The following is a 9,056-nucleotide window of genomic DNA, read 5'->3' as shown; positions in this document are numbered from 1 at the left end:
AGGAAATGGCTTCCGCTTCTCCTCAATTTTACTTGCTTTCCTGGCCGTGCGCAGGGTCATGAGGCAGCTGGGGCTTCGTGCCATGAGCGAGGAGCTGGCTGATCTGCAGCATGGAGCAGTAGGGTAGAGCCCGCTAGAAGCGTCGGCCTATCTGTGGGGGTAGCCAGTGTCATAAAGCCACAGAACCATTAGGGGTGGAAAAGCCCTCCAGGACCACCTGGTCCAACCATCCCCCTACCACCAGTGTCACCACTAAACCATGTCCCCAGGCACCACGTCCAGCCTTTCCCTGGACACCCCCAGGGACGGTGACTCCACCACCTCCCTGGGCAACCCGTCCCAGTGCCTGACTGCTCTTTCTGAGCAGAAATGTCTCCTCATTGCCAACCTGAACCTCCCCTGGCACAGCTTGAGGCCATTCCCTCTGGTCCTGTCACTGGTTACCTGTGAGCAGAGGCCGACCCCAGCTCCCCACCCCTTCCTTTCAGGCAGCTGCAGAGAGCAATGAGGTCTCCCCTGAGCCTCCTCTTCCCCAGCCCAAACCCCCCCAGCTCCCTCAGCCGCTCCTCACAGGACTTGTGCTCCAGGCCCTTCACCAGCTTCGTAACCATTCTCTGGACATGCTTCAGGGCCTCGATGTCCTTCTTGTAGTGAGGGGCACAAAGCTGAACACAGCACTCAAGGTGCGGCCTCACCAGGGCAGAGTACAAAGGGACGATCTCCTCCCTGGTCCTGCTGACTACACTATTGCTGACACAAGCCAGGATGCTGTTGGCCTTCTTGGCCACCTGGGCACACTGCCAGCTCATGTTCAGGCGAGCTTCAATCAGCACCCCCATGTCCTTTTCCTCTGCAGGAATTTAGGACAAAGCAGTTTGAAGAAAAAATAGAAAACTCAGTGTCACTACCCACGAAGTCCAATCCGGATGGGTTGCTATGAGAGGGAATCAGTGATGTTGAAGAAATTCTGCCTTGGAATATGAGGCAAAGAAGGCCCAGCAGTAGGTCCAGGGCAAAAAGAGATTTTCCCTGCCAAGTTTCTGCTTACTGCACTGCTGAGTGGCCACTTCAGCTGGCCTCAGGAAGACTGCTGAATAGCTTGTGCAACAGCTCGAGCTACAAAAATGGAAAGCACAAATAAGAAGTTATGTGGAAAAGTGTGGTGAGAGCCTCCAAGGGAAGAGGCAGAAGGGGAACCGAAACTGAAAACCCAAACATACAACAATGGTTTCCCTTTTGCCAGAGAAATAGCAGTGCATATCTGCTCATGCAGTGCAGAAATGCAGTGCAGTGCATTTCTGGTCATGTCGGTGGCTCTGGAAACAAATCATCTGTTTAGAATAGCTGCCTTCCCTGACACTGCTAGGAAGTGGTGAGAAGGTGGAGCTGTGTAAACAGAGCTTTGATCCTATTTAGTGCAGTATCAAAGACCCGCTTATTTATACTATCTGGAAACCCAGTTGTTTAAACAGGTACTGATACACATCCCCCAGTCAAAGTTTTTATTCACATGGGTTTAGGTTTCTTGTCATTAGTTATTGCTAATGTCAGCAGGTACATTAAGTCCATAAGCACCTCACAGTAGTTGCAATTAGTTTATACCATGTCTGAGCTTTACAGCTAAAAAAAGTGCTCTGAGTGGAGCAGAAGTCACTGTATAACGTAGTGAATGCTACTTACTAGTCTTTGTTCTTTTTCTTTCTTCTAGGCTTTTTATAGAAGCCAACAATAGGAAAAAAAGTCTTCTCTCATCTTTTTTTTTTTTTTTTTTTTTTCTAGAAGGAAAAGGGATATGAAATCTTATATCCTTCTTGGAAAAGTTTTGACAGACTGGAAATGTTACGAAAGCACTAAATAGCTCAACCAGGCAAAGTGCTTTCCAGAGACTTTTTATTATTATTCTGTAGCAATCACTGCTTATCACGACGTACTGCCGATGTAACTCATTGCTGACTTGGATGAGTTCGCTCAGATGCCGGTATCTCTCTTGCACTGACCATCTCAGCTTCCATCTCACGAAGCTGACAGCAGATGACTAGGCAGATGTCATCGCAGATGACTATGAAGTCCTTTTCTCAAGTGACAAAACTCAAAGCATTGGAGATACAAAACAATAGCATGGCATTGAATTACACCCCGAACCGTAATGTAACTCGAATCAGCAGATTCATTCTGAGGTGCACATTGTTGAAATGGGACCTCAAAGTGCCATAGTCATAGATAAATTCAGGTTTAGTAGAATTTATAACCTTTTGTCAGTTTTAGATGAAAATGCCTGCCTGTATCTGCAGCTCTGTAAGCGACCACCGTGAGGAGAGTGATGCTGGCAGCTATCAATGACCTGTTAAAGGATGCTGAAAGAAAATTTCTGAATGCTTTTCTCCTCTTTGTTCAGCATTATGCTTTCCATCACTTACTTAGCTGCTTTCATTCAGACTGCAGAGCCCTAGCACATGGTGCCAGCTGATAGGAAAACAATCTGGAGCTGGATATCCCCTACGCACAGCTGGCGCCTTATTCCACTCTGCTCTGCAGACCTCACCATCAGCTTTCTCTAGATGTGAAAGCATAGGCTCACTAAATACACCTACAGCTGTTCAGCAAAATCCGTTTTGAAGCGATCCTGCCACGGAAGGGTGCCAAAGGAGGTCCTCTCCTGATCCAAGCAGGGATCTCCAGCCCTGGAGGTTTGGCAGCAGCTGTTTGATGCCTCTGGGGATGGGCTGCCCACTGCGAGATGTGCGAGCTAACAGTGACACTCCGTGGAGAGCCAGATGCAGTGCAAGAGAGCGATCATCGGAGGTTTTTGCTCTCCTCTGATGTGTCAGATGGAAAGGTGTTGAAGCTGGATTTGTGTATTTCAAAGCAGAGCTTCCTTCTCTCTGAGATGAGCCTCAGCGTACCTCCAAGCTGTAATTTTGGCTTCCTGTAGTATTAACAGATTCAGGAGAGGTATTACCTATAGTACACCTACTGCAAGTAAGTAGGCGGTGTGGTTATGCAGCATTAGATATCCTGTGTAGGGCTGCCTCAACAGCAACTGAGGAAATACAAAAAATAAAATAAAATATGGACGGAGGAGCAAACACCGTCCATTGTAGGTTGGAGGATGGAGTAAGAGTCTTTTTTTTTTTTTTTTTTTTTTTTTTTTTTTTTTTTTTTTTAACATTCATATTTTTGTAAGTGTACCAATTTTTGCTATTTTTTTTCTTTACACATAAAAAATCTAAGAATAATGGAAGAGTTGAGATTCAGGCACTTCAAGATAGAGTTATAGATAGAGTTTTAACTATTTTTTAAGGTGAAGACTGCAAGTATGCAGCATACAGCATGAAACGCACGACCTGATCTGAGATAGAGGCTAACCATAAGAGGAAGAGCTAATAGATGGTGTCGGAAAGGGAAGTGAGAGCATTAGGATAGAAAGCTGAAGAAACTCAGTCTTGAATCACCCTGAGGAGACAGATCTGAGGTGTTAAGGGTCAAGGAAGAAGAGATTGGTGAGCTTAAGAGGTAAGAAGAAGGACCTGGAATGAGAGTCACAGTGGTACAGACAGAAAAGTGCAGCCCTGTGCCAATTTATGGAGGAAAAAGGCAGCTGGGGATGGTCTGTGAAGGGGGCAGCCCCATCGCAGCAGCACTCATGGGCTGAAGAAACACCAGCCAGTGCTGAGCAAGGAAACCCAAAATTTTGGGGATGTGCTGGGTTTTGGGGCCAGGAGAGATTTCAGCTGAGGTAGGAGCAACTCTCTCAAATGCTTGATGGGCATGTGAAGGGCAGGTGCTCAATGCCTGCTGTGAACTTTATCGCGTGAATCTTGTCACCAAACTTTTGGAAGTAGGTCAACGACTTTGGGAAGCCACGTGTCGTGAAGAGACATCACCACAGGCTTTCCTCCAGCCTGTCAAAGCCTGAGGCTGCGTTGCAGTGCTCTCGGTGTGCTCTCAGCCAGCTTTTGAGCCTCTGGGACTCTGGCTCAGGAAGAGGCCCCTTGGCTTCGGCTGTTGGTTCATGCAGCTACCCATCAACACTGATTTTCAACATCTCAGGTTTGGAGATGGAGGCACAGTCTGCTTTTGCTGGGCTGAGATCCTCTTGTCTATGCATGTCTACATCGTGGCACGAAGGTTACCCGGACAGCCCTGCTAAGGGCATCTTCATCTAGCCCTGAAGCGAGGTGGTCTCCAGAGGGAACCACCGGCGAGGCGAGACCATTTGTTCTGCCCACACAAGAGACAGCTGGAGTGAGGGCTGCCCTCTCCTCGGAGCAGAGTTTGTGAATTATTTAGTGTCTTGCCTTTCTGCTCCAGCAACAGGACCTCTTGGTGCTCATCTCGTCTGCTTTGACTTTCTTTTCTCCCAGCCTTTCTTGCACAAAACTGCACTTGCCCCCATGTATTATTTATTGGAAGATTATGCTCTCATAACGTAGCTGTGGGTGGAATGGACTCTGCAAGGATCTTCTGCACCCCGTCTCTGGAACGATTGGCAGGGGGAAAGAAAACAGACTACAGTTCAATACCAGGGGTATGAAAATGTAAAAAAACATATATATATATAGGGAGAGAGTTCCCTCTATCTCTCTATTTGCCCATGAATTAATCTGCTCTCTGTCACACAAAACCTAAAAGCAATCCTCAATAAAACTGCACCCTGGTTGCGTTAGTCGCATTCTTTATTCTGCTTTATTTCTTCTTCTTCCTTTTTTTTTTTTTTTTTTTAATATACAGAAGAAGCCTATTTCTGTGGCGTGTTCGAGGGTGATGCAATCAAAGCCCATTGCAACATCTTCCAAATAGCTGTTTGTCGGATGGCAGGATCTCCGCCCTTGATTCCCGTCTCTACATCCCGGTCTCCTTTAAATAAATTAGTTTTATGAATGAACAACTCAAGCCCCGGAGAAGGTCAGCAGCGAAGGCGGGAGGAGCAGGGCAGGTTCAAGGGGCAGCCCGCTGGACCCACTGGTGTTTCGTGATGGGTTTCACAAAATACCCGTCACGAAGCCCTTACAGCCCCGTGCGATGCGGGGAGGAAGGCAGCGAAAGCCGATGCTGGATCGGATTTGTGCAAGCCCAAGACTGAAAACCCGTCGGTGCTGCCCACACCCTTGAGCTGTGATTCAGCAAATTCCCGGAGCAACCCCGTGCTTGAAACCCGGTTTCCTCCTGCCCGGCCGGGGGTGGATTTCCCCTCCAGAAGCCAATGAACAAAAGCCCGTGTATTTCTGGCGGTGATGCGAAGGAAACAACGTGTCCTGCTGCCTCCCCACCTCTTCCTGCACCGCGCGGCCCTTGCTGAGGGCTGCGGGTGGCGATGGAGCCTGGGAGGCAGCAGGCGCCTGGCTCTGCTCCACGCCTCCAAAATAAGAGCTCTGCCTCGTCCTAGCTGCCAAGAGGAGAGGAGCAACAAGCTGCCCGAGCCTTTGCTCAGCAAACGTAAGCAAAGCACAACCGAGTGCTCTGTTATTGACTGATATTACCCAGGAAGTACCCTTTTTTTTTTCCCTTTTTTTTTTTTTTTTTCTTTTTTGCCTTGTTTGCAGCAGGATCTCGATGGGGAAGCTGATCTCCAAAGGCTGGCGCAGGAGAGAAGCACGGGTGGTCATGCTGGGGCTCGACCTCGCTGGCAAATCCACCCTCCTCTACAGGCTGAAGAGCAGCCGGGCGATGGAGACGTGCCCCACCGTGGGCTTCAACGTGGAGTCCCTGCGGACGCCCTGCGGCCTGCCCTTCACCCTCTGGGACGTTGGGGGACAAAGCAGCCTCCGGGCCAGCTGGCCCCACTACCTGGAGGACACCAACATCCTCCTCTTTGTGCTGGACAGCACGGACACGGCCCGGCTTCCTGAAGCTTTGGAGGCTCTGGAGGAAGCCCTGGACCACCCCAGCCTGGCCGGTGTCCCTGTCCTCCTCCTGGCCAACAAGCAGGAGGTGCCCGGGGCGATGGCTCCTGCCGAGCTGGGGCAGCGGCTGCAGCGGGGGCGGCTGATGGGGCACCCGTGGGTGCTGCGGGGCTGCAGTGCCCTGACCGGGCAGGGCTTGCAGGAGGCTCTGGGGGTCCTGGGTGAGCTGCTGAGGGGCGCAGGGCAGCGCGGCCCATCCCTTGTTGGTCCAGCAGAGAGGAGGCAAGCCCTCGGGTGAGCCCGAGGTGGAGCCAGCACGGAGCTGGAGCTCGGGTGGACCCTGCGTGGGGTTTGCCAGCAGGATGCCAGGCTCTGGGCACCCCCCGAAAGGAGCAGACCTGCAGCTGGCACACATCGCGCTGAGAAACACCCAGCAGGAGCATTTTAGGATCCGTCTCTCGGATGCTCGCCACCTGCATGTTTGGCAGAAAAGCCCACGAGGGATTTTTATCTTTCCTCCCAGCCCTGATGCAGCTATCCTGATGGAGCAGGACTTCCAACAGCGGCCTCAGTGCAGCACCCATGGGTGTAACCTTCAAACCGTGGAAACGAGACAGGATTAGACGTTGTGATGCTGTTCCAGGATGTGCACTTACTAATTCCTTGCCTTTCTTTCCCATTCCTTATTTTTATTGAATACTGTTTGCACGAAAATGGTGCCTAACTTCCCTTGTGTTCTCTTTAAATATAAGGAAATCAAACCCAAGTTCTAGGTGCATGGAAATACAACCTCTGAATATCCTCGTGGTGATCGAGGGGAAGCCTCCCCTCTCAGATGGTTTGAAATCAGATGAAACCATTCTGCAGGAGGTGGCCCAGCGTGGGCAGGCTGATAGCCTAAGGGCTCTCAATGCTCACCCTGCTCCAGGCAGCCAAAATTCCCGGCCCTGGAAGCTCACAGCAGGGCCAGGGTCCCAGTGGGGTCTGTGTCTGATCCCACTGAGCCTGCTGGAGGAAGGACCTATGAAATGGGTGCCTGGAGGGTGCCCCACACCCAAAATTCTCTTAATTAGGGTTAAAGTTAAGAAGCTTAGTGGTAGACCCTACTCCACGATGCAATGAATGAAAGCGGTGGGGCAAGGAGATCGAGAGAGGATACCACATTTTTAGGCAGCAGCAGTCGGCTGCTTTCGGGAAGGAACTTATTCAGCCCAGAATCACCAAAGAAAAATGCACAAAGAAGCCTTCTGCTCTTCATACCAGTGCATTTCATGGCTCTTACGGCATTAACCATCCAGCTGCCTCTGGTGCTGTGATCAGCCTCACTTCATAGCAGGCAGCAGCCGGGACACAGGGCCTGTCTAAACTCCTGAAGGAGCAGGACACAACAAACCCCTCAGGGGAAGGTCTCAATAAAAGATGTCCTTCCAAGTGAGTCACAATTTGTAGCTGTGTTAATATATAAAATATAATAACTGTTACATGTGATAAAAGAGTGCTCCAGTGTTGGTCTGGCCTGAGTGATCATGAGTAGCCGTAAGTAGCACTGAACTGTAAAAACCTCTATAGCAAACCTGTGTGTATGACAAGGAGAAGAAAATCATGTCTTTAAATACTTTTGTATTTAAATATTTGTGTATTTGTGGCTAATATAAGCGCACTGATCTGCCTTCGGCTTGGAGGTGGCCACCGTTGACTTCTAACACGCGTTTCCCAAGCACTTGTTGTGTTCTTGACTGTCGGAACCAGATGAAGAGGTTTTTATAAGGCAAAAACATGCACTTGCATTGAGATGGAGATGAACGATCCCAGGTTATCCGTGCAGCACCATCTCCAGTGCACGGAGAGGACAAATCTCAGGGGCCCCTCCGGCCACGTGGAGCAGCGGGCCTGGAGGTGCAACACAAAAATCCAATTGCTGTGTCAGAAGTGACTCCTCATTCAGTTTTCTGGTGTTTTGGTCACGCATCTCACATGGTACCAAACGGAGTATCGATCATGAGGGTCTGGGATCTGCAATATTAAACTCAGCATGTGTTGAAGAGTTGTCGTGCTGCTGCTTTACTCTTAGCTGGCTCTTGGTGCATGCATTTGACTCTCCAAAATTGTCTGCTGGTGGTTAAAAAAAGGCTCTGAAGCCTTCCTATTCCCCCAGGAGTGTTTTTTTTTTGCCCCTTTCAAGACACAAAGGGGGCAGCAAATAGAGGTGACCACAAGCCTTTGGTAGAGATCAGCAATTACACATCAAACTATCAAAGTGGGAAGTGGTGAAGGAGGGGTTCTCGTGGCAGGGCCCGAAGCAGATTTAGGCAACATCCCCGTTCCCGACAGCGTCCTCACGTCCCTTGAAGGAGGGGTTTGGCACAAGGCTGCATCCCGTGGGGCAGCATGTGACTGCCTGCCCTTGCTTTCTGGAAGCAGGCGTTGCTTGGCTCTCGGTCACGTTGCCCCGCTCGCTCACGCCCTTGTTGGAGCCTGATGAAATGATGCTGGGCCACGCTGCTCCAAACAGCAGCACAGAGTTCACTTCTAATTATCCTCTCTTTCCTCCTGTGTTGCAAAGCACCTGAAAACAAGCAAATCTACCCACTCCTGCCCTGTCCTAATCCAATGCTCACACAACAGCAAGCACCAAATACTTCAAATCTGGTGGCTAAAAACTTATGGTCAGAAGTGGCCAAGTCATAGGATAGCAAGGTTTGGGAGACCTTCAGAGACCTTCTGGTACATATTGAAGTTTACAGCAACTTCAGTTAACCAAAATTCATAATTGTGCATCCATCTGCTCCACTGAGGAGAACCGTACTGGCAAGCGTGGTGGTCAATGGCTGGTGGCCGATGGCTCCGTGTCTGGGCGGGGGCCGGTGACGAGTGGTGTCCCTGTATCGCAGACATTGCTGCTCACTGAGAGCAGCCCTGAGGAGAGGGATTTGGGGTTGTGGTGGCCAAAAAGCCGGGCAGCAGCCAGCAGAGTGGGCAGCAGGGCAGGGAGGGGATTGTGCCCCTCTGCTCTGCCCTCGTGAGGCCCCACCTGGAGTGCTGCGTCCAGGGAGGGTGTGGGGCTGGGAGAGCGGGGCCAGAGGAGGGCCATGAGGGTGGGCAGGGGCTGGAGCACCTCTCCTGGGAAGGCTGAGGGGGCTGGGGGTGTGCAGCCTGGGGAACAGAAGGCCCTGGGAGACCTCACTGCAGTCTTTCAATACTCGAAGGAGGTTT

General features: G+C 50.5%; 1 protein-coding gene across 2 annotated transcripts; it reads left to right on the top strand.

The window, feature by feature from the left end:
* Positions 1-4,768: 4,768 nt before the first annotated feature.
* ARL11 (ARF like GTPase 11) lies at positions 4,769-7,885 on the top strand. Of its 2 annotated transcripts, none has more exons than XM_068674345.1 (2): positions 4,769-5,436; positions 5,547-7,885. In XM_068674345.1, the coding sequence occupies exon 2, from the start codon at positions 5,554-5,556 to the stop codon at positions 6,139-6,141; it is 588 nt and encodes a 195-aa protein (XP_068530446.1). In that variant the 5' UTR covers positions 4,769-5,436; positions 5,547-5,553; the 3' UTR covers positions 6,142-7,885. The 2 variants fall into 2 exon arrangements, with proteins under 2 accessions (XP_068530446.1, XP_068530437.1); XM_068674336.1 differs by having other exon boundaries at positions 4,770-5,436; positions 5,544-7,885.
* The last annotated feature ends 1,171 nt before the right edge of the window (positions 7,886-9,056 follow it).

This window comes from Anas acuta, chromosome 1, assembly GCF_963932015.1.
Source record: "Anas acuta chromosome 1, bAnaAcu1.1, whole genome shotgun sequence".
Lineage (NCBI taxonomy): Eukaryota > Metazoa > Chordata > Aves > Anseriformes > Anatidae > Anas > Anas acuta.
Note: the sequence above shows the minus strand (reverse complement) of the source record. Positions and strands in the feature narration are given on the sequence as shown.

What these genes read in the sequence shown, in the direction of transcription:
- ARL11 (XM_068674345.1), top strand. Translation starts at nt 5,554, where the DNA reads ATGGGGAAGCTGATCTCCAAAGGCTGGCGCAGGAGAGAAGCACGGGTG.